We start from the raw sequence: 25,457 nt of genomic DNA on the forward strand, positions 1-25,457 counted from the left end.
ATGTAAACATGGGAACGCCACCATTCTCACCAGTTTTAAGGCGTAATGTAAGTCTTAGGCCAAAATGTAGTAGTAGTCGAAACGCCAATCCAACCGAGATGGAATATGAAATATCCAAAATAGAAGGGAGTCCCAGGCATAAAATAAGATAAGATAACTTTATTAATCCCCGAAGGGAAATTCCAGTATCACATAAATGGATTCTGGGAAACGGCATCAGGGATCTTTTATTATTAGGTCTCTGTGCAGATTGAGATTCTGGCGTCCAAGGTGAAGATGATGAAGAAGACTAGGTGGTACTGTAGACAAAACAAAAAATAATCAGACCAGACGATAATCACTCAGCAATATACTGGTGCCGAAGCTCCAGCCATGATTTCACAAAAATACTATAGATGTCAGTGATCATACCTGTACTGCTGGTGTTTCTTCTGCACCACAGCTGTTGGTACTTATCTCCTCCTCTTTCTTTGAAAGGCATGGACGCGGCACAAGGGACAGCGTGGATTTGTCGGGATCCAATGTGCAATACAAGGCAGATGGAATATGTGAGAACATGGCAGAACGGTGACTTGCTCTCCAATCTCATAGTCCTCTAGGCATATAGTGCAGGACTGGATGTCTTCGTTTTCAGTAAAGGTTCGAGATGGGAGTCTATCAATCTGCCTGCCTCTCCTGCCTCGCCGACGTTGTCTTCTCTGCACAGGTCTGCTGTCTGTGGTCTCTGTTGTCGACTGTTGGTTGGGAAGCAGCTGACTGGTGCTTGGTGTTGGCTCCACCAGCCTGTTAGATGTTTGCTGAGGAGATCTGCTTCCTTCTCTGGACGGCTGCAGGTTTGGTAGCGGCTCACTGGTGCTGGGCTCTTGTGTTGGTTCCTCCAGCCTTTCGGATCTCTCCTGAGTAGTTGATGGAGTAGACCCAGGCCGGGATTCAACAGGAATTCTGAGCTCGGTCTCACTATTAATACGACGGCCAATTGTCGTTTCAGACTGTTCTATTGGCTCAGGTCGTAAAGGGGACCGGCTTCTGTCCGCTCCGTCTTGCTGCAACCTACGGCGCGGTGGAACTTGACCACGTCTTCGTCTCCTGTCGGGGACATTGTCATGGTCTTCATCCTGTTCCACACTCTGACGCCTTCTATGTCCAGATCTTAATCTTCCATCAGCAATGCCTAGATGTGAAACAATGTGTATAACATATATTAATTATGTACAGAAAAAATGGGAAAAAAGATCAATACCAGACATTTCCTATGGACTCGCGTGGCCTTCTTTCTAGAGGAAAGCTCCCATGTCTTTCTAATCTTGGACAACCGTTTTAATACTATGAATATATACACAGTCGAGTCACATTATTATAACTACTACTAATATCCAGAGTAACCGGCGTGTGCAGCACGGACAGCAGTAGACGGGCTGGGAGTGACTCAATAAGGTGCTGGTAAGTGGTCTCATATGTGGAGCCTCGCTGACTCCATACATCCCACATTTACTGGAGGGTGCGTGGGGGAGGATCCATAAAGCGAACAACACGATTGACGTGGTCCCACAGATGCTCAATTGGGTTCAAGTCTGGAGAAATAGGGGGCCAGGGAAGTACTTGGAAGTCTTGCTCGTGCTCTTCCAACCACTGTCGGGCATTTATAGTCGTGTGACATGTCGCATTGTCTTGCTTTAAGATTCCATTTGCTCCAGGGAAGACAATCAGCATGTATGGTGGATGTGATCTGTAACGATGGATTCATATCTAAATCGGTTCAGAGCCTTCCATATGGATGAGTGGCCCAGAGAATGCCATGGAAAAATACCCCAGGCGCTGACGTCGCCGCCAGCTTTTTCCAGCAATGGTTGTAAAGTCCATCCTTTCGATGAAGCAGAAAACTTGATTTATCGGAGAAGACAACCCTTTGCCAATCATCGGTGCTCTGAGACCAATACTGCCGTGCAAATTGAAGCCATTTTCTCTGATGCACCTTTGTTACATAGGAGCAGTGACCATCCGTCGGGTTCGGAGCCCCATACGCAGTCGGGTTCGCTGAACTGTTGTATTAGACATACGTCTGGTAGCCAACGTTCACCTCTCAAATACATGGCACGTGGTGCTCTGCAGTTTCCATGTCCGTTATTCCCAATGATGCCATTTGTCCACTCACGATACACTGTCACCACAGCAGCACGCGAACAGTTCACAAACTGCGCTGTTTGAGAAATACCGCCGCCCTTGGTCCGAAAGCCAATAATCATCCCTTTTTGCAACTGAAAAACGGTGCATTTTTTGCGGACGCAAAACGGACACGTTTGTGTGAAACTAGCCTAAATGTATCTGATATAACAAGTTCCACTTACCTTGATTTATCCGGGAACTTTCGTCTATTGCAAGCTGCAAGAGTTCTCGGTAACTCATTGTTCCTTGTTGCAGGCGGCTTGATGTTTAAATTCAGGAACAATGGAAAAACGGGATTCCTCAAATAAGAGGGAATCTACCACGATGTTCAGAAGTTGCACTGGTGTTTAAGTGCCCTGAACAGATGATGTAGTAGTCGCTTTGTAGCACAAATTTGCTCTTTGAAAAACCAAGTGAAGTTTCAGCATCAGCATCAACTCGAGATATGGCACTGATGTGACCGCGCTTGGGGTCCTTAGAACTTCACGCCATTGTGATGTCACTGCTATAGATGCCACACCCTCCATTGTTCTGATGACATCACTGCCTGCAGTGATGTCATAATGCTTACGGTATGTCATAAACGGTCCCCTGCTCTGCATTATACCAATCACTGCAGCAAAGCCTCCAAATAAAAAAATAAATATATATTACATTTTTTTATATTTACATATTGCAGCTGAAAATCTCTAATATTTGTTTAGTAAATGTTTCTCTATAATTGTTTAGTAAATGTTGTAGCACACAATTCATCTAAGTAAAAGTCTTAGTAAGTCTTAGAGACTTAGTCTTAGTAAGTCTTAGTCTCAGTGTAATTTGTACTTCCAGATAGTGCAGCTTAATTTCGCTGATTGTGACCCCAGTGATCAGATTTAATCTGTGATGGAACTTGAGAAGTGTTGAATTCCCCTGCAGCGCCACCACAGGAGAAACTAAGCATTACACAGTGAAATCAATAAGAGACTTGTCCTTTCTTAACTTAGAATTCCCCAATAGGGTATTTACAATGGGTTTCTTATACCAGACAACCTCTTTAGGTTATAAAGGATTCTTATTTACTCCAGAACCATCTAGTTTTAGAAAAATAAAGTTACATTTCCACCTCTCCATTGTGGTAATCTGTTACTAAGACTTTTACTTAGATGAATTGTGTGCTACAACATTTACTAAACAATTATAGAGAAACATTTACTAAACAAATATTAGAGATTTTCAGCTGCAATATGTAAATATAAAAAAATTTAATATATATTTATGTTTTTTATTTGGAGGCTTTGCTGCAGTGATTGGTATAATGCAGAGCAGGGGACCGTTTATGACATACCGTAAGCATTATGACATCACTGCAGGCAGTGATGTCATCAGAACAATGGAGGGTGTGGCATCTATAGCAGTGACATCACAATGGCGTGAAGTTCTAAGGACCCCAAGCGCGGTCACATCAGTGCCATATCTCGAGTTGATGCTGATGCTGAAACTTCACTTGGTTTTTCAAAGAGCGAATTTGTGCTACAAAGCGACTACTACATCATCTGTTCAGGGCACTTAAACACCAGTGCAACTTCTGAACATCGTGGTAGATTCCCTCTTATTTGAGGAATCCCGTTTTTCCATTGTTCCTGAATTTAAACATCAAGCCGCCTGCTACAAGGAACAATGAGTTACCGAGAACTCTTGCAGCTTGCAATAGACGAAAGTTCCCGGATAAATCAAGGTAAGTGGAACTAGTTATATCAGATACATTTAGACTAGTTTCACACAAACGTGTCCGTTTTGCGTCCGCAAAAAATGCACCGTTTTTCAGTTGCAAAAAGGGATGATTATTGGCTTTCGGACCAAGGGCGGCGGTATTTCTCAAACAGCGCAGTTTGTGAACTGTTCGCGTGCTGCTGTGGTGACAGTGTATCGTGAGTGGACAAATGGCATCATTGGGAATAACGGACATGGAAACTGCAGAGCACCACGTGCCATGTATTTGAGAGGTGAACGTTGGCTACCAGACGTGTGTCTAATACAACAGTTCAGCGAACCCGACTGCGTATGGGGCTCCGAACCCGACGGATGGTCACTGCTCCTATGTAACAAAGGTGCATCAGAAAAAATGGCTTCAATTTGCACGGCAGTATTGGTCTCAGAGCACCGATGATTGGCAAAGGGTTGTCTTCTCCGATAAATCACGTTTTCTGCTTCATCGAAAGGATGGACTTTACAACCATTGCTGGAAAAAGCTGGCGGCGACGTCAGCGCCTGGGGTATTTTTCCATGGCATTCTTCTGGGCCACTCATCCATATGGAAGGCTCTGAACCGATTTAGATATGAATCCATCGTTACAGATCACATCCACCATACATGCTGATTGTCTTCCCTGGAGCAAATGGAATCTTAAAGCAAGACAATGCGACATGTCACACGACTATAAATGCCCGACAGTGGTTGGAAGAGCACGACCAAGACTTCCAAGTACTTCCCTGGCCCCCTATTTCTCCAGACTTGAACCCAATTGAGCATCTGTGGGACCACGTCAATCGTGTTGTTCGCTTTATGGATCCTCCCCCACGCACCCTCCAGTAAATGTGGGATGTATGGAGTCAGCGAGGCTCCACATATGAGACCACTGACCAGCACCTTATTGAGTCACTCCCAGCCCGTCTACTGCTGTCCGTGCTGCACACGCCGGTTACTCTGGATATTAGTAGTAGCTATAATAATGTGACTCGACTGTGTATATATTCATAGTATCAAAACGGTTGTCCAAGATAAGAAAAACATGGGAGCTTTCCTCTAGAAAGAAGGCCACGCGAGTCCATAGGAAATGTCTGGTATTGATCTTTTTTCCCATTTTTTCTGTACATAATTAATATATGTTATACACATTGTTTCACATCTAGGCATTGCTGATGGAAGATTAAGATCTGGACATAGAAGGCGTCAGAGTGTGGAGCAGGATGAAGACCATGACAATGTCCCTGACAGGAGACGAAGACGTGGTCAAGTTCCACCGCGCCGTAGGTTGCAGCAAGACGGAGCGGACAGAAGCCGGTCCCCATTACGATCTGAGCCAATAGAACAGTCTGAAACGACAAGTGGCCGTCGTATTAATAGTGCGACCGAGCTCAGAATTTCTGGAGAATCCCAGCCTGCGTCTACTCCATCAACTACTCAGGAGAGATCCGAAAGGCTGGAGGAACCAACACAAGACCCCAGCACCAGTGAGCCGCTACCAAACCTGCAGCCATCCAGAGAAGGAAGCAGATCTCCTCAGCAAACATCTAACAGGCTGGTGGAGCCAACACCAAGCACCAGTCAGCTGCTTCCCAACCAACAGTCGACAACAGAGACCACAGACAGCAGACCTGTGCAGAGAAGACAACGTCGGCGAGGCAGGAGAGGCAGGCAGATTGATAGACTCCCATCTCGAACTTTTACTGAAAACGAAGACATCCAGTCCTGCACTATATGCCTAGAGGACTATGAGATTGGAGAGCAAGTCACCGTTCTGCCATGTTCTCACATATTCCATCTGCCTTGTATTGCACATTGGATCCCGACAAATCCACGCTGTCCCTTGTGCCGCGTCCATGCCTTTCAAAGAAAGAGCAGGAGATAAGTACCAACAGCTGTGGTACAGAAGAAACACCAGCAGTACAGATATGATCACTGACATCTATAGTATTTTTGTGAAATCATGGCTGGAGCTTCGGCACCAGTATATTGCTGAGTGATTATCGTCTGGTCTGATTATTTTTTGTTTTGTCTACAGTACCACCTAGTCTTCTTCATCATCTTCACCTTGGACGCCAGAATCTCAATCTGCACAGAGACCTAATAATAAAAGATCCCTGATGCCGTTTCCCAGAATCCATTTATGTGATACTGGAATTTCCCTTCGGGGATTAATAAAGTTATCTTATCTTATTTTATGCCTGGGACTCCCTTCTATCTTGGATATTTCATATTCCATCTCGGTTGGATTGGCGTTTCGACTACTACTACATTTTGGCCTAAGACTTACATTACGCCTTAAAACTGGTGAGAATGGTGGTGTTCCCATGTTTACATAGGAGCAATGTAGGCCCCAAGATTACAATATTTAGGGTGATTGATATATATTGTAAAAATAAAAAGCACAGAAAAATTACTCTTTTTTTAGGGTATGTTCACAAAAGAAGTGCAAGTCACTTCTTGGGCCGCTTTTGGAGCCGTTTTTCCTAGACAATATTGAAAACAGCTCCAAAAACGGCCGTAAAAAAACGCTGAATACCTTGAAAACAGCTCTGTATTTTCAGATATTTTTGAGTTTGCGTGTGAACATACCCTAATTTCCATCAATGTACAAATTAATAGAAATTAATTACTAACATATACACCATCCAGACATAACATTAAAACCACCTGCCTTGTGTAGTCCTCCTCGTGCTGCCATAATAGCTCTGACCCGTTGGGACATGGATTTCAGAAGATCTTTAAAAGTGTTCTGTGGTATCTGGCACCAAGACGTTAGCAGATCCTTTAACCCCTTCCTGCTCCTTGACGTTCTATTCCATCATGTTATGGCAACAGGAGGCCTAACAATGGCCTCCGGGTTTGTCATCTACGGAAGTCTAGTTTGTCCTGCCTTAGGTTTGCTGTCAGTGTATTAGAATAGCGATCAGGGATTCCTGACTTCAAGTCACCTAGTGAGACAAAAAAAAAACAGTTGTAAAAAAAACAACTTTTTTCAATATTAAGTCCTTTATTTAAAAAAACAAATTGTTAATTAATAACTATTTAGTGTGGTATAACCATCTGCCTTACACCACATTTTCTGTAATTTTTTGTTTTTCACTGAATGTATCAACCAAATTTTACCACTAACATAAAGTTCAATGTGTCACCAGAAAACAGTCTCAGAATCACTTGGATAAATAAAGGCATTCCAAAGTTATTACCACATAAAGTGACACATGTCATAGTTACATAGTTACATAGTTAGTACGGCTGAAAAAGACACATGTCCATCAAGTTCAACCAAGGGACGGGAAAAGGGAAGGAAAAAATTTCTACACGTAGGAGCTAATACTTTTTTGTTCTAGGAAATTATCTAACCCTTTTTTAAAGCCATCTACTGTCCCTGCAGTGACCAGCTCCTGCGGTAGGCTATTCCATAGATTCACAGCTCTCACAGTAAAGAAGGCTTGTCGCCTCTGCAGGTTGAACCTTTTTTTCTCCAGACGGAGGGAGTGCCCCCTTGTTTTTTGAGGGGGTTTTACATGGAACAGAATTTCACCATATTTTTTGTATGTGCCATTAATATATTTATATAAATTAATCATGTCCCCCCTTAGTCGTCTTTTTTCAAGGCTAAATAGGTTTAATTCTTTTAATCTTTCCTCATAACTTAAATTCTCCATGCCCCTAATTAGCTTCGTTGCTCTTCTTTGTATTTTTTCCAACTCCAGGGCATCCTTTCTATGAACTGGAGCCCAGAACTGAACTGCATATTCTAGATGAGGCCTCACTAATGCTTTGTAAAGTGGCAATATTACATCCCTGTCCCGTGAGTCCATGCCTCTTTTAATACACGACAATATCCTGCTGGCCTTTGAAGCAGCTGATTGACACTGCATGCTGTTATTTAGTTTATGATTTACAAGTACACCCAGATCCTTCTCATCAAGTGACTCCCCCAGTGTAGCTCCCCCTAGGACATATGATGCTTGCAGGTTGTTCGTACCCAGATGCATAACTTTACATTTATCTACATTAAACTTCATCTGCCAAGTGGATGCCCAAACACTTAGTTTGTTTAAATCTGCCTGCAATTCATGAACATCTTCCATATACTGAACTATATTACATAGCTTGGTGTCATCTGCAAACATAGAAATAGTGCTATTAATCCCCTGCTCTATATCATTAATAAATAAGTTGAATAATAGTGGTCACAGCACTGAACCCTGGGGTACACCACTTATAACCGGGGACCATTCAGAGAAGGAATCATTGACCACAACTCTCTGGATAAGGTCCTTGAGCCAATTCTCAATCCAATTACAAACTATATTTTCTAAACCTATAGTCCTTAATTTACCCATTAGGCGTCTATGGGGGACAGTGTCAAATGCCTTTGCAAAGTCCAAAAACACTAAATCCACAGCGGCCCCTGTGTCTAGGCTTCTGCTCACCTCTTCATATAAACACTATATCCACAGCGGCCCCTCTGTCTAGGCTTCTGCTCACCTCTTCATATAAACACTATATCCACAGTGGCCCCTGTGTCTAGACTTCTGCTCACCTCTTCATAAAAACAGATTAGGTTAGTTTGACAACTTCTGTCCTTAGTAAAACCGTGCTGGCTGTCACTTATAATGCTATTTTTTGTCACATAATCCTGTATATAGTCCCTCAATAGCCCCTCAAACATTTTCCCCACGATGGATGTTAAGCTTACTGGTCTATAATTACCCGGGGAAGACCTAGAGCCCTTTTTGAAAATAGGCACCACATTTGCGCTGCACCAGTCCCTTGGCACTATACCAGTCACTAGAGATTCTCTGAATATTATGAAAAGGGGGACAGAAATAACTGAACTAAGCTCTTTAAGAATTCTAGGGTGTATCCCATCTGGTCCCGGGGCCTTGTGCACATTTATTTTATTTAATTTAGCTTGGACCATCTCTACATTCATCCAATTCCGTATATCAACTGATATATTAACAGCACTGGCAGCGGCTACATCAGCTGCTCTTTCTTCAGTTGTATATACAGAGCTAAAGAACCCATTTAGTAACTCTGCCTTCTCTTGATCCCCTGTGATCAACTCCCCATTACCATTATCTAGGGGTCCTACATGTTCAGACCTTGGCTTTTTAGCATTTATATACTTGAAGAATTTTTTGGGATTTGTTTTACTATCCTTGGCCACCTGCCTTTCATTTTGTATTTTTGCTAATTTTATTACATTTTTACAGATTTTATTAAGCTCTTTATATTTTACAAAGGCTTCAGACGTACCCTCAGATTTGTATTTTTTAAATGCCCTTTTTTTGTCATGTATTGCCCCTTTCACAGAAGGTGTAAGCCATGTGGGGTTTAATTTGAGTCGTTTATACTTGTTACCTATAGGAATACATTTTGCACTATAATAACCCAAAGTAGATTTGAAAATCTCCCATTTATCATTTGTCCCATTATTTGACATTAGTTCTTCCCAGTCTATATCCTGAATTGCCGCCTTCATCCTGGGGAAATTGGCTTTCTTAAAATTAAATGTTTTTGCCCTCCCAGCCTGTGTTTGTTTTTTACAGTATAGGTAAATGTAACTATATTGTGATCACTGTTACCGAGGTTTTCACGAACATTGACGTTCCCAACAAGATCTGCATTATTAGAAATGACCAGATCCAACAGAGCTTCACCTCTAGTTGGGTCTTCCACAAACTGGCCCATAAAATTTTCCTGCAACAGGTTGAGAAAATGTCTCCCCTTAGATAATGTCAGATTAGACAAATGGGCTCTGAGCCTTAAGGCCCAACCTAGGCTTCGTCATTAAGGGGTTAAGTCCTGTAAGTTGTGAGTAGGGGTCTCCATGGATTGGATTTGTTTTTCCAGCACATCTCACAGATGATTGATTGAATTAAGAATATGGAGGCCAGGTCAACACCTTGAACTCTTTGCCATGTTCCTCACATCAGTCCTGAACGATTTTTGCAGTGTGGCTGGGGCATTATCCTGCTGTAAGACAGCACTGACATTAAAGAATACCTTTACCATGAAGAGGTGGATTTGTCTGTAGCAATGTTTAGGTAGGTGGTCTGTGACAAAAAACAGTATGGGAATATCAAAATAACCACCATAAATTCCCCATAGAAAATTGTGCCATAATCTGTCAAATCAGATGAAATTCTAGTGTTGGGTCCCAGTGACTCCAACTGAGGGGCTTGCATTTAAAAAAAATCATTATTAGTTTTTAGCATTGGATAAAGCAAAGGAGAAACAACAGGAACCTCTCAGAGGAACCTCTCAGAGAGCGGCGCTGTGCTCCGTATACTGCACGAGCAGTAGTACAGCGAGTACATAGAGTACAGCGGGGCCGATCATATGACGAAGAGTCGTGTCGTCACCAAAGAAGACTGTACAACTAGACTTCCGGTTCCTCATCAGCGCTATAAAAATCTATGAAAATCTCAGAAACAGCACCAAGGGGGACGGGAATGTATATTAGCGAGTTTACTCACATGTAGCATCTATGGCCAGGGGCCGTCGGTTCCACTCACCTCCTGACGCCCACAGCCATGGATCTGTGAGCGCTGGTCCCCATCTCACTTCCGCTCCGGTCCGCCAGTGTGACGAATGGAAGACAGCATTTAACACCCGTGACGGGCACTACAAATACGTAGTGATGCCCTTCGGACTGTGTAACGCTCCCGCAGTGTTTCAGGAACTCGTTAATGATATCTTCCGAGATCTCCTCTATATCTGTGTTGTTGTTTATCTCGATGATATTTTGATTTTCTCCCCAAGCTGATATTTATACGCCAAGCTGGAGAAGTGCGTCTTTGAGAGGAGTTCTCTGCACTTCCTGGGCTACATCATATCGGATCAAGGTCTCAAGATGGATCCTGAGAAAGTGAGAGCTGTCCTGGAGTGGCCACGTCCTCAAGGTCTGAGGTCCATACAGCGTTTCCTGGGATTTGCCAATTTCTACCGGCAGTTTATCCCAAACGTCTCATCGCTGACATCTCCTATTTCCACCCTTACCAAGAACGATGTGAACGCCAAGGTGTGGACCCCAGAGGCAGAGTCCACATTTTTTAGTCTCAAAAAAGCCTTTACTTCTGCCTCAATCCTCTATCATCCTGACGTATATATACAGTTTTCTTTGGAGGTGGACGCCTTTTATGTTGGTGCAGGCGCACTTCTGTTCCAGAGGAGCCCCAAAGGAAAGGCAGTAGTATGTGGCTACTACTCGAGACTTTTTTCTTCTGCAGAGCGCATTTACTCTGTTGGGGATCAGGAGCTACTGGCCATCAAATTGGCTCTGGAGAAGTAGAGCCATCTGCTGGAGGGCGCAGCTCACCCCATCCTAATCTACACCGACCACATGAACCTCACCTACCTTCAGTCCGCTCAACGACTAAATCCCTGTCACGCAGAGTGGCCGCTGACAGGAATGTGAGGGCCGATGCCCTGTCCAGGTCATTTGAAACGGATAACACGGTGGAGTCTCTTCAAACTATTATAGACCTGTCCTGCATTATCACTGCCAATCCTTTGCAGGTTAGAGACATCCCTCCGGGGAGGACTTTTGTTCGATTAGCAGGCAGGAGAAGAATTCTCCGATGGGGACACAGTTCTAAACTGGCTGGGCACCCTGGTGTTTGTAAAACCCGAGACCTGATTGCTCGTCACTTTTGGTGGCCCACGCTGCCCAAGGATGTTGTGGACTTTGTCTCTTCTTGCACGGTGTGTGCTTCTAACAAGGTTACTAATTCCAAGCCTGCCGGCCTCCATCAACCTGTGCCTATACCCAATGCCACCTTGCAGCACATTGTGATGGACTTTGTCACTGACCTTCCTCCCTCAGCAGGATGCAACACTGTCTGGGTGGTGGTGGACCGGTTCTCGAAGATGGCACAATTTATCCCGCTGACCGGCCTACCTTCTGTTCCCCGAATGGCGAATCTCTTCATCCAGCACATCTACCGCTTGCATGGCTTGCCCTTCACATTGTGTCTGATCGGGGGTTTCAGTTTACCTCGAGGTTCTGGAGGGCTCTCTGTAAACTCCTGGATGTGATATTGGACTTTTCCACAGCCTATCACCCCCGGTCCAATGGGCAAGTCGAGAGGATCAACCAGATCATGGAGAATTATCTCCGTCACTTCATTTCCTTACAGCATGATAACTGGGTACAGCTTCTTCCTTGAGCCGAGTTCTCGTACAACAACCACACAAGCGAGTCCACCACTTCCACTCCGTTTTACATTGTATACGGTCAACATCCTAGAGTCCCTCTTCCAGTGTCTACTACTTCTCAGGTACCCGCTGCTGACTCTGCATTTGGGGACTTCCTGTAAATTTGGCAACAGATCCGGGCATGAAGCGAAAAGCGGATACAAGAAGAGAGCCGCCGCAGTATCTTCCAAGTACCAAAGTCTGGCTGTCCTCATGGAACATTCGTTTGAGGGTGCCTTCATACAAGTTTGCTCCCAGGTTTCTCTGTCCTTTTGAGATTCGGCAACAGATTAACCCTGTCTCCTATAAACTGCTGCTGCCTCCTACCCTCAGAATCCCCAACTCCTTTCATGTGTCCCTCCTGAAACCAGTGGTCCTGAACTGCTACAGCAAGACTTCCTGTTCCACAACTGCTCCCAGCGGTTCTTCTGATGTGTTCGAGGTGAGGGAGATCCTGGACTGCAAGAGGGTAGGAGGAAGGACTTTCTATTTGGTGGACTGGAGAGGCTTTAGTCCTGAGGAGAGGTCCTGGGAGCCGGAGGAGAACCTTGATGCCTCTGCTCTTAAAAAGCTCCTCTCGCTCTAGTCCCAAGAAGAGGGGGCGTAAGAGGGGGGATACTGTAGCGTCCAGGGCCATCGGGTCCACTCACCTGACGCCCGCAGCCATGGATCTGTGAGCGCTGGTTCTCATCTCCTTCCCAGGAGACGCCAGCGCTCACTTCTGCTACGATCTGCTCTGTCCCGTAGGGTGCGCGCGCACGCTCGTGCCCTCTCTTAAAGGGCCAGCGCACGCACATGTAGGAAATCACCATCATCAACACACATGATTTCCTGGACTATAAGAAGGGCCCAACCCATCTGATCCTTGCCTGAGCATTGTTAGTATACCCCAAGTCTGTCTTTCACTTCAGAGACTGTGCATGCGTGCACACAGCTCTATGCCCTGGCTGTTGCTAACAGCCATGGGCACTGGGCAGAATGTCAGGGGTCAATCTTTTGGCCCCTGAACATGTGATCGCTGTGACAACCAATCACAGCGATCACATGCATTTCTGCATAGAAAACAGTGTGCACTCGATCGCGTGCACACAGCCCTGTGCCCACGCTGTTACCAACAGCTCTGGGCACTGGGCAGAGTATCAGGGACCAATCTGATGGTCCCTGAACATGTGGTCACTGTGAAAACCTATCACAGCGACCACATTTGTTTTATTTTGACTTTTCTGGCAGTAAATCTCCTGCCTCTTTTCTTCTCCTCAAACATTGTTTCAGTTTGAGGAGAAGAAGAGACTCGGGAGAATTGCTGCCAGAAGAATACAGTTACAGTTACAAAAAAATACAGTTAGACTCATAAAACATTCTCTGTATAGATAGATTTCTATCTATCTATACAATCTATCTATCCATCTATCTTTTTTTCTATCTACCTTTCTTTCTTTTATTCTATTAGAATAGGCAGGTAGGGAGTATATAATTATATATATATCCACATATATATATAATATATATAGCAATAGCGATTTATTTTTTGTTAGCGGTAGTGTAGATATATATAGCAGTTACAGAACCGATAAAAACACAGGGACATATACAAAAACACCGAAAAAGGCCATACTTACAAATGGACACAGCCAGGCCAGAAATGCTGATGAAAGGGCGAGCAGGTGCTTTAAATAATAATAGCCACTCCCACTAGTCTTGAGGGGAGTGGTGTGTGGTGCATGGGATGTGTAGTAAGAAATAATAAATGAATAGTGTGTGTGCAAGTGTAATACTATAAGTGAAATATAGGGGGCAGTAATAAATGAAGTGCCTCAATAGAAATAAATGGATAATGGGGTGCAAGTGAGTGAAACATGGAGGGATAGTGTGTACGTCATGAGGCACAACGTGTATAGCCAGGTAGAAGCCTATTTGTGACGCCTTGATAATTCATAGAGCGGGCTACCCTGCTTGCTATGCCAAACAACAACACACCATGCTCTCCCAGCATCAAAGACCCGGCTGTGTCCAAGAGAAGCGAATATACATAATAATGAAAAATACCTGGGGTATTGGTAATCATTTTGGCCAAAAGGACGCAAGCTCGCAATCCACGACAAGGATCCCCAGACTTGCGAGTTCATTTATTATTTCTTACTACACATCCCATGCACCACACACCACTCCCCTCAAGACTAGTGGGAGTGGCTATTATTATTTAAAGCACCTGCTCGCCCTTTCATCAGCATTTCTGGCCTGGCTGTGTCCATTTGTAAGTATGGCCTTTTTCGGTGTTTTTATATATAGCAGTTAGTTTGTGTGTTTTATAGAAAAAAAAATAATAATTTGTTTAGTTAGTGTTAGTTACGTTATGGCGAGGAAGTTGTTTAGCGCCAAGGAGGCATACGCCATGCTGTGGTCTGAGTCGGAGACCGCATCAGAGATGGCGTCCGAGATGGAACCTGTTTTAGGTAGTGACGATGACAGCGTCACTTCAGGTTCATCTTCAGGGAACGTTGTCCCTGATGCAGTTGAAACTCCAGAACATGAAAGCGCAGGGCCAAGTAGCGCTGTAGCACAGGACAGCCTGGTCCCTTCAGTCCAGGCTCTTGTATGGGCACCTGCCCCATCTTTTGGGCCTAGAATCCACGGATTTACTGCCACTCCTGGCATAACCGTGGACAATACAAATTTTGTCCAAATGGATTACTTCCATTTATTTATAACCGACGACATCCTAAATCAGATTGTCCACGAAACAAATTTATATGCCACGCAATATATAAGGCAGAAACCTTCATCCACCCATGCCAGAGATTGGACGCCCACCAATTAGCAGGAATTAAAAAAATTTTTGGGGCTCACCCTAAATATGGGTATTGTCAAAAAGCCCTCCATTAGGTCTTACTGGTCAACAAGACCCGCCCAAGCCACCCCAGTATATTCTGCAGTAATGCCCAGGTCTCGTTATGAGACAATAATGAGGTTCCTCCACTTCAATGACAACGCACAGGCCCCCCCAAGTACCGATGCAAACCGGGATCGGTTGTTCAAAATAAGACCGCTAGTAAATTCCCTGAATAATTTATTTCTGCAACTCTACACCCCTGAGCAGAATGTAAGTGTGGACGAATCCCTCCTCAACTTTCATGGCAGACTTAGCTTTCGCCAATATCTACCTTCCAAAAGGGCAAGATATGGCGTTAAGCTCTACAAACTGTGTGAAAGCGGGTCAGGATATACCACCGCCTTCAGGATTTATGAAGTGCGGGACCGCTCAATAAATGTTCCTGGATGCCCCCCTGATCTTTCCACCAGCAGTAAGATCGTGTGGGAGATAATGCAGCCTCTGCTTCACCAGGGGTACCACCTGTACTGTGATCATTTTTATTCCAGTGTGCCCGTTTAGGCATTTGCATGCTGCAAGGACTGGGGCATGTGGTACCATGCGCAAAAACAGAATTGGTTTTCCACAGCAATTAGTGGGGAAGCGCATGGTAAAGGGGGTCTCCTGTGCTTATGCATCTGAAGAATTGCTGGCGGTCAATTTCAGGGATCGCAAAGATGTGTATGTGCTAAGCACGATTCATACCGCAGGAACAGTGGCAGTGAGGGAAAGAGGGGCAACATCGGACAAGCACAAACCAGTGATCGGGTCCGAATATAACAAGTACATGGGGGGGTGGATTTAAGCGACCAGGTTTTACAGCCCTATTTAGTAAAACGCCAAACTAAAACCTGGTACAAAAAAGTGGCCATTTATCTGTTACAGGTGGCAAATCCACAACTCATTTGTGCTCTACAAAAAAAACAGAGGCAGAGACACATACCTGGATTTCCAGGAGAAAATTATTGAGGGCCTCATTTTTGATGTTCAGGACACCCGAGAATGCCCCCAGTCTGAGGATGTCACGCGACTGACTGAAAGACACTTCATCAGTCGGATTCCCCCAACACCAACCAGAAGCAACCCCCAGAAAAAGTGCCGCGTCTGCAGAAAAGACCGGCACCGCAAAGATTCCCGATATTTCTGTCCCTCATGTCCCTTACAACCAGGCCTGTGCATTGAGCCATGTTTTAAAAAATACCACACTGTTCTGCATTATTAGATTTTAGTTAATTCGTTGAAAATATATTTGCCCTACATTACGTTTTTATTTTTCCCCTGATTTTACTCCAAGGCTGGGGGAGGGAATGGGTGGGGGGTGGATGTCATGTTTGCATGTTCTCTAAAGTTCATCTGCTGGAGAGCTCCATTTGCATAAACCTGCAATTTCTTATTTTAGAAAACCCAAAAAAATAAATTCCCATTCTACCCCTAGATGAATATTTTGGGATTTCTGCTTCAAGAGCAGATATTTTGGACGTGTTATAGAAACTCTGTTGAGTTTTGTAAAACCAGCTTTGAAAAAAAGTTATTTGTGAAATAATCTTCTTCTATCGTCCGCCCTCCTACTTCTCTATGTGATAATAAGACACACATATTTGGTATCCCCATGCACAGGAGAAGTGGCAGAAAGTGAAAGGAGATTATTTTTGTCCGTGGTCTATGCCGTGTGTGAAAAATGCTGGTATAAACTGACGTATTTGCTAAAAAATTGCTAATTTTATTTTGATCCATCTTATTCAAGAAACTTTCAGAAGAAAACTGGACAGTCTAAAAATATGATAAACCCCTTGAAGGAAACCTTGTGGGGTCTACTTGTGTGAATGAAGTCATTTATGGGGTGATTCTAATGTTTCAGCAGCATTAGGCCCCCCAGAAAACAGTATGCGGCTATAAAGTCAAGTGCAGAATTCCTGGACCAAAAAGCCTCCTTTTATGCCAAGCCCTGGCACATGCCCGCACAGTGAATAAGGCACACATATTTGGTATCCCCATGCACAGGAGAAGTGGCAGAATGTGAAAGGAGATTAATTTTGTCTGTGGTTCATTTTGTGTGGGAAAAAGCTATCATAAACTGACGCAATTGCTAAATTCTTGCATTTTTTTCCAATTTTGCCCACTTTAGAGAAAGAAATAAAAATGATATATACTGACAAATGCCACTAAAACAAAGCCCTATCTGTCCTTTAAGAAGAGTGTAAAATTCAAAGATGAACTTTATTCACCTGCAGAGTTATAGTCATCTAAAGAAGCGCAAAGCAAAATTGTCAAATTTGCTCTGGTCATTTAGCTGTAAAACAGCCTAGTCCTTAACCGGTTAAAGGTCTGTGTCCATACATACTGACAGTTTCCAATCATCGCTGACGAAATGCCTTCGTCCGGGGGTGGCGTCTCTCCAGTGGGACCCTCCATTTACATGCACAGCATTCAATCAGGCATGATAGGGGCGTTACTCATCCAGGCAATGTGTTAGCTCGTACTGGCGTCATGCGCCAGGTCTAAAGATGGCCGACGGCACACTCCTGGCCACGCGTCATCCAGGCGGGCGGGGGATCGACGACGTCTGACGTCGCGAAGCCCCGCCCACTGGGATATAGACGCACGAGCAACGAGATAGCCCAGTCACTCCCCCTGGCGTAAGCGCACAGCTGTACATGCCTGGATATATAGGTGGGTATGGATACAGATTAGCCTGACTGGACGATGTCGCAACAAAAGACATAGTATTGATTTATACATTGGATGAAGTACCAAACTGACAGTATGGCGATGGCGTTATGAACTATAATTCTATCATCGGTCATGGTTATATGTCAAGCACATCATTGAGAAATAAATGCATAAAAATAAATAGAGTGAAAATATATATATATTATGTATGATGGTGATATGAAATAAAGTGACCCGAAATTGGTAAAACATTATATGTTGTATGTTTTTATGTGTGATAAAAAAGTGAGTAGAACCTATGTATAAAATTGGTTATGTGAATTCATATAGTATAAGTGTACACAAAACTATGTATATACAAAAAAATATAACTATATATCATGAAAAATAAAAAATATATATATATTAAGTGACATGTATAGATATGCATATTTAGACATATAAATAAATATGCAAGTGCAAAAACGAATAAAAATATAAATAGAAGAGAAATGACATTAGTGAAGAAAAAAGTATACGTACATGGTACAGAAACATATTCCAAACATGACTGTGTGTGTGAATAAAAGGTGAAAAGCGTGTAACCAATGTGGAAACAAAGAATAATAGAAATATATACAACAGATGCATAAAATATACGCATGTATAAGCTATATATAATAAAAATGGTCATAAAATACATTTAGTGCATTTAATAAAATAAATGTATATTTCTATGCAATCATATAACCAAAATGGATCAATATGCATATTATTGTTATATGAGTCATTATTCGCTATATTAGCCACATGTCTTCATATAAATATTCCTACTTCCGAGGTCACCCAATAAAGTAGCGACACAACTATCTGTAGAGAAACTGAAAAATGGAGGGCAAATTAATAACAATACAAATTAAAATAAAATATATACAACGTACATTTATGTTATAAAGAGTGACCCACTGGAGGTCAATGGTCAGAGAAATGGAGCAAAATTCACATTTTCATTTAGTCCAAGTGGACGCAGAGTCCCCAGAGTCCAGATCCACTTTGATTCACACTGAGCCAGTTTTTTTTTATATATCACCTTTACGAATATTTGGTTCGATGCAATCAATGCCCCTAACTTTCAATTTCGTCGGGTCACATGCATGGTGTGTCTTAAAGTGTGTCTACAGCTTTTAAAGTTTCTAATGTTTCAATGGCCCCCGCTCCCATGATGTCTCTTACATGTTCTCTAACCCGGATCTTAAATTCTCTGGATGTGAGACCAATATATATTTTGGGGTATGGGCATGTAGCATAGTAAACTACTGCTTTTGTTGAACACGAAATTGAATGCGTAATGGTAAAGGTTTTCTTACCTGCTGAATAAGAAAAAGAGGTCGCCCTCTCAATGTTGGGGCACGCAACACAACTTCCACATGCTCTACAGCCCCATTTTGGGTACCAAATGGGAACTTCAAGTCATTACGTTGATAGTAGCTCTTGACAAGATAGTCTTTGAGGTTTTGTGATCGTCTCGCAGAGATACTTGGGTACTTGGTGATATCTTTTTCTATTGTGGGGTCTGTGAGTAAAATGGGCCAAAATTGTTTAATTATTCCCTTCATTTGAAACCAGCGTGATTGGTAGTTTGTTGTAAATCTTACCTGTACTTCAGACTGGCTTTTCGGTTTAGGGAATAAAAGATTCTCTCTCGGAGTACTTTTGGCACGATAGTACGCTTTTTTGATCGATCTTTTGCTATATCCGCGGGCCAGAAAACGATTAGTGAGGTCATAGGCTTGTTTTTCAAAGACCTCTATAGAGAAACAAATCCTTCTGATCCTGAAGAATTGGCCTGTTGGTACTGCCCATATAGTCTGTTTGGGGTGAGAAGAAGAAGCATGAAGAAAAGAGTTTACCGCAGTGGTTTTACGGAATACATCAGTTTGGAGGAAACCATTAGAGTCCCGTAATAGTTTAATGTCCAAAAATTCTGCTTGATGTTTATTAGAATGATAGGTTAACTTGATATTGAAGTCATTTTTGTTCAAGTCATGTATAAAAGTGGCAAGTGATGCCGGCGTATCTTTCCAGATGAGCAGGATGTCATCAATGTATCGGGACAAAAAAATATGACCTGGTCCATTGAGACACCCTGCCCACCCTGGAAAAGATCCCTCTCCCACAGCCCGAGGAACAAATTGGCATATGAGGGTGCACAGGCCGCCCCCATTGCCGTTCCCTGGAGCTGTAGGTAGAAAGACCAGTTAAAAATGAAAAAGTTGTGAATAAGGGCGAATTCAAGTAAGGTAAGTATAAACTTAGAGAAATTAGTTTCCATGTTTCCTGTGTTGAGAAAGAATTCAGCTGCTTTGAGTCCGTCAGCATGACGTATACTGGTGTATAGCGACTCAACGTCGCAAGTGACTGACAACATATCATCCTCTATATTGATTCCGTCAACCCTTTGCAGAAGATCTGCTGTGTCTCGTACGTATGATGGTAAGCACTCGACAAATCCCTTTAAATTATAGTCAATAAAGTTACAGTTTTTTTCTGTCATATTACCCCTACCTGATATGATGGGCCTTCCTGGAGGAATCTTAGAGTCTTTATGGACTTTAGGTAGTAAGTAGAGGGTTTGGATTGTCGGTTCAACTGGTGTAAGTGCTTTGTAAAGCTCCTTTGTGATGGTGTTGTCAAATAGGGCTTTATTCAATATTTTTAGAGTAAATACAGATAGACCTACAAAATTATTATAATCCCCAGACCTCCCTAAACAAAAACAGACCCCTAAATAATTACAGACCCCAGATCAGACCCCTAAAGAAATGCAGACCCCAGACCAGACCCCTAAATAAATACAGACCCCAGACCAGACCGCTAAATAAATGCAGACCCCAGACCAGACCCCTAAATAAATGCAGACCCCAGACCAGACCCCTAAATAAATACAGACCAAAGACTAGACCCCTAAATGAATACAGACCCCAGACCAGACCCCTAAATAAATACAGACCCCAGACTACACCCCTATATAAATACTGACCCAAGAATATGCCCCTAAATCAATGCAGACCGCAGAACAGACCCCTAAACAAATACAGACCCCAGACTGGACCCCTAAATAAATGCAGACCCCTGACTAGACCTCTAAATAAATGCAGACCCCAGACTAGACCCCTAAATAAATACAGACCCCAGACCAGACTCCTAAATAAATACAGACCCCAGACTAGACCCCTAAATAAATGCAGACCCCAGACTAGACACCTAAATCAATGGAGACCCCAGACCAGACACCTAAATCAATGTAGACCACAGACCAGACCACTAAATAATTACAGACCCCAGACCATATCCCTAAATGAATTCAGACTACAGACCTAACCCCTAAATAAATACAGACCCCAGACTAGACCTCTAAATAAATGCAGACCCCTAAATAAATACAGACCCCAGACCCCTAACAAAATACAGACCCCAGACCAGACCCCTAAATAAATACAGACCCCAGACTAGACCCCTTAATAAATACAGACCCCTAAATATAAACCCAGATTCTATATTTGTTTGGAGTCTTACTGGTGTTTCCGTTTATAATGTGGGGGTACATGTAAGCGGGGCGGAGTATATAAGGGGCATAGTCAGGGGGTATAATAATGGGGTAAAAAAAATAATAAATAATCCATAGATGTGTGTTACGCTGTGACACAATCCTTTCTGCACAGGCCGGTGTCGCACTGATAAATGGCGTCCTTTCTTATCCCCCGTTTGGTCCACACTCCGCACCTTTGCAGTTTGGGGAGTTTTGCTGTGAAGTGTTGTCCTGGTATAATACGGGCACCCTCGCTTCCAGCAGATATGTTTGGGCTCTCCCCTTCCTGGTTCCCTAATTTTAGAACCTTAATAATTCGCCACTTGAAACAGAAGAAATGTTCCCCTCGGGCACAACTGCATATTTTTTTATTTCCTGGCTTATTGGAGTCATAACTAATTTTATTTTTCATAGACGTAGTGGTATGAGGGCTGGTTTGTTGCGGGACGAGCTGTAGCGATTATTGGTACCATTTTGGGGTACATGCGACTTTTTGATCACCTTTTATCCTATTTTTTGGGAGGCCAGGTAAACAAAAAAACGCAATTCTGGCACAGATTTTTTAGTTTTTTTCATACAGTGTTCACCACGCGTTATAAACTACATGTTACCTTTATTCTGCGGGTCAGTACGATTCCGGCAATACCTAATTTATAGAACTTTTTTATGTTTTACAACTTTTTGCACAATAAAATTACTTTTGTAAAAAGAATGTATTTTTTCTGTCGCCAAGTTGTGAGAACCATAACGTTTTAATATTTTTGTCGCCGGAGCTGTACGAGGGCTTGTTTTTTGCGGGACGAGCTATAGTTTTTATAGGTACTATTTTTGGATACGGGCGAATTTTTGATCACTTTTTTATTCCAATATTTGTAGGGCAAAGTGACCAAAAAACAGAAACTCTGGTATAGTTTTTTACGGGTTTTTTTTTACGCTGTTCACCGCGTGCAATAAATAATATAATATTTTGATACCTCAGGTCGTTAGGGTCGCGGCGATGCCAAATACATATGGTTTATTATTTTTTTTCAATAATAAAGGACTTGATAAGAGAAAAAGGGCAATTGTGTTTTATTTTATTACTTGAAACTTTTATTGTTTTCAAACTTTTATTTTTTTCACTTTCTTTTACACTTTTTCATACTTTCTTTTACACTTTTTTTCAAGTCTCACTAGGGGACTTGAAGTTCCAACTGTCTGATGTTTTTTTTCTAATACATTGAACTACCTACGTAGTGCAATGTATTAGATCTGTCAGTTATTCACTGACAGCAAGCCAATTAGGCTTCCCCTTCTGGCGGGGCCTAATCGGCTTCCGTAATTGCAGAGCAGGAGGCCACTGTGTCTCCTGTTGCCATAGCAGCAGTCGCCAGTCCTGATTGCCTGTCAGAGCTGGTGATCTGCTAGTAACCACTACGATGCAGCAATCGCTTTCGATTGCTGCATCGAAGGGGTTAATGGCAGGGATCGGAGCTAGCTCCGGTTCCTGCCATTACAGGTGGATGTCCGCTGTAACATACAGCTGACTTCCACCACTGATGACGACGGATCAGCTCCTGAGCCGGCGCCATCTTGCCGGTGGCTACGGAAGCCAATCAGGCTCCGACGCCGGGCGGATCTTGACCGGCTTCCGTGCTAGGCAGACCGTAAGGCCAGTATTAGGCCTCCGGATGCCATTGCAGCCACCGGAACCCCGGCAATTTCATTGCTGGGGTTCCGATGAGCTGCAAACACCTTAAGTGCAGCACTCGCGTTTGAGCGCTGCACTTAAGGGGTTAATGGCGGGGATCAAAGCTAATTTCAGTCCCCGCCATTACAGCCGGATGTCAGCTGTAAGATACAGCTGAGATCCGGTGATGATGGCACAGACTCAGATTCAGAGACGGTGCCAAACATTTGGCGTATGGATACGGCAATTTGCGGGAAGTCATAGCTTTCCATGGCGTACCCATACGGCAAATGTCGGGAAGGGGTTAATGTAAGGATGTGTACACTTAATTGTGCAGCAACGCTTGTTGTCTCCATTCTATGTCAGTGTGGGAAGTAGATGTCCGGCCTTATGATTTTGTGATATGTGATAGACCCAGAATCCCAATCACCAAACCAAAGAATGCAAAATAAAGACACAAAACATTATAATTGGGTGTTAAATGATCAAAACTTTTATTATATTATATGACCAAACCCAAAATGGCAAACCTCCGACTCACGAAGAGTCACCCTCCAGCACGCAGGAAAGGAAAAACCCCCTGTGGGGGAAACCTCTAGGGAAACCATGGCTGGAGGATTGCCCTTCCTCTGGGCTTAGAAGGTGCCAAAATATCATTTGTAGCAGAATTTGTACGTTTTCTCAGATTTTCAAGGAAAGACAATACAATGAACGAACAACATAAAACACATAAATCGGCTGATCTGGTTGGCTAGGCGGATGTCTCTCTACCTGGGCACTCATTAAAATAAATGGGCGATCCACGGATGAGACGGGTCCTCCAGATGCCTCCTTGTAGCACCTGTCTCTGCTCTGGCTAATAGAGGGGGATCTCCTGCTGGAATCCCCCCTCTATTACAGACAACCCGTATGAAGAGGATGGCATCACTGTGATGAAGAAGTGGTCTGGGGTGAAGGGTTTCCCTGCTAGAACCTCCAAATTACATCAGGTCGGTATTGGTGGGGAAGTCAAGCTCAAGGTCCTCAGTCCCATCCAATATGGCGCTGAATGTGGCAGTAAAACCTTCTAATATGGAATCTTCTTTATGTCATAAACATTTGTATTTATGACATCAGCACCTTCATCATCATTACTACAGGAATTTATTACCACTGCACAACTCATACATTGTGACGTCACCCACAGTGGTCTGAAGTGTTAACCCTTTAATGACTGGCAGTGTACTTACCACAGAGGCCATAAAGCTGAATAGAACATATCAGCGTCCATAAAGGAAAAGGGATAATGCAGGGAGCATCTCCGCACAAGAACTATCCATGACAAAGGGTTGTCCAGGATAAGATAACTTGTCTGCTTTCTCCAAAAACCAGCACCACACCTGTCCATAGGTTGTGTGTGGTACTACAGCTCATTACCATTCACTTCAATGGAGCAAACCTGCAATACCAGATACAACCTGTGGATAGGTGTGGTGCTGTTTTTGGAAGAAAGCAGACATATTTTTCTAATCGTGCACAGCTCCTGTTAGAAATAGTTCAAAAAAAGTGGGGGGAGAAGGAGAAGAAGGGGAGAGGGAAAGAAGAAATTAAAAAAAGGGAAAAAGGGGAACTCTGAGGTAAAAGAAATCAAACTAGACTGAAAGGAGTCTGCTGGAGGTGCCAGATGGAAAGACAGATTTCTGCCATGGGGACCAGATTAGTTGAAATGTATCTTGAAGGGGGGCTTCAGAGAGTGGGTTTTAACCCCTTCCCGCCCTATGAAGTGCTGTTGCATTGAAAAACTATGCAGTTCATCTTCGAATGCAGCGTCACAAAAACAAATTATTTTGTAAAAAATAAAACTATATAAATTTGGTATCGCCATAATCGTAGTGACCCGCAGAATCAAGTTATCATGCAATTCATGCCGCCCGATGAACACTGTAAAATCAAAACAGAAATGGCGGAATTACAGGTTTTTTTTCAATTCACCCCACAAAATGTAGGTTTTTAAAAAAAAAAAATTAATACATTATATGGTACATTAGTCCGCAGGGTAAATTCCACATAAACAGCGCCATTCATCGGTTAACTGTTTAAATGATACCAGCTCAAGTGACCTTTATCGAGAAACACCATAAGAAATGTTTTCACAATTAACCTTCTAATTGGGCCTAGCATGTGTGGTACTGTCTGCTAAGCCGTTGTATCTAAGCATATTATATGTGATACTGTCTGCTGAGCCGCTGTCTCCTATCAAGTAGCAGAGCTATCAGGTGTCATAGTGTAATGAAACGGGGTAGGGAGACAGACAGGTGAGCCCTAATCTACCCGAAACTCAGTCCCTGCCTACTTGCACGGCCCGTCCTAAGTGACGGCGTACAACTGGGCGATGGTCGATACGCTCAATAAGTGCAAGACAGACAACACAAGACAAGGGCACACAGAAGATAAAGGGGGAGGTAGGGGCAGTTGCCCACGGCAACACCGTGCGCAACAGGCAGTGGTGAACGAGCCGAGACAAACCAGGAGAGTACGAAGTAGCAAATCAGAGCAGGAGAATAGTCAGTCAAGCCAGGGTCAATAAGTAACAGCGGTCAAT

The 25,457-nt window shown here is 43.3% G+C and overlaps 2 protein-coding genes and 1 long non-coding RNA gene across 3 annotated transcripts; 1 reads left to right on the forward strand and 2 right to left on the reverse strand.

Moving 5' to 3' along the window:
• Positions 1 to 209: 209 nt before the first annotated feature.
• On the reverse strand, positions 210 to 2,653 carry LOC142721819 (uncharacterized). Its single transcript, XM_075848848.1, has 3 exons — positions 2,346 to 2,653; positions 412 to 1,171; positions 210 to 299 (listed from the first exon to the last, which is right to left on the reverse strand). The coding sequence occupies exons 1-2, from the start codon at positions 2,401 to 2,403 to the stop codon at positions 453 to 455; spliced, it is 777 nt and encodes a 258-aa protein (XP_075704963.1). The 5' UTR covers positions 2,404 to 2,653; the 3' UTR covers positions 210 to 299; positions 412 to 452.
• Positions 2,654 to 3,623: 970 nt separating this feature from the next.
• LOC142721821 (uncharacterized) lies at positions 3,624 to 6,013 on the forward strand. Its single transcript, XM_075848849.1, has 2 exons — positions 3,624 to 3,877; positions 5,053 to 6,013. The coding sequence occupies exons 1-2, from the start codon at positions 3,820 to 3,822 to the stop codon at positions 5,769 to 5,771; spliced, it is 777 nt and encodes a 258-aa protein (XP_075704964.1). The 5' UTR covers positions 3,624 to 3,819; the 3' UTR covers positions 5,772 to 6,013.
• A 12,373-nt stretch (positions 6,014 to 18,386) lies between these two features.
• On the reverse strand, positions 18,387 to 19,649 carry LOC142721822 (uncharacterized). The gene is made up of 3 exons (XR_012874201.1): positions 19,274 to 19,649; positions 18,986 to 19,191; positions 18,387 to 18,499 (listed from the first exon to the last, which is right to left on the reverse strand). It is a non-coding gene; the product is annotated as an uncharacterized LOC142721822 (long non-coding RNA).
• Between the last annotated feature and the right edge of the window lie 5,808 nt (positions 19,650 to 25,457).

Source organism: Rhinoderma darwinii, unplaced genomic scaffold, assembly GCF_050947455.1.
Source record: "Rhinoderma darwinii isolate aRhiDar2 unplaced genomic scaffold, aRhiDar2.hap1 Scaffold_522, whole genome shotgun sequence".
Classification (NCBI taxonomy): domain Eukaryota; kingdom Metazoa; phylum Chordata; class Amphibia; order Anura; family Rhinodermatidae; genus Rhinoderma; species Rhinoderma darwinii.

Excerpts from the sequence above, each read along its gene's own strand:
- LOC142721819 (XM_075848848.1), bottom strand. The coding sequence starts at position 2,403 with ATGAGTTACCGAGAACTCTTGCAGCTTGCAATAGACGAAAGTTCCCGG. Across the intron at positions 1,172-2,345 it reads AAGTTCCCGGATAAATCAAG|GCATTGCTGATGGAAGATTA; the intron begins GTAAGTGGAACT and ends TTTCACATCTAG.
- LOC142721821 (XM_075848849.1), top strand. The coding sequence starts at position 3,820 with ATGAGTTACCGAGAACTCTTGCAGCTTGCAATAGACGAAAGTTCCCGG. Across the intron at positions 3,878-5,052 it reads AAGTTCCCGGATAAATCAAG|GCATTGCTGATGGAAGATTA; the intron begins GTAAGTGGAACT and ends TTTCACATCTAG.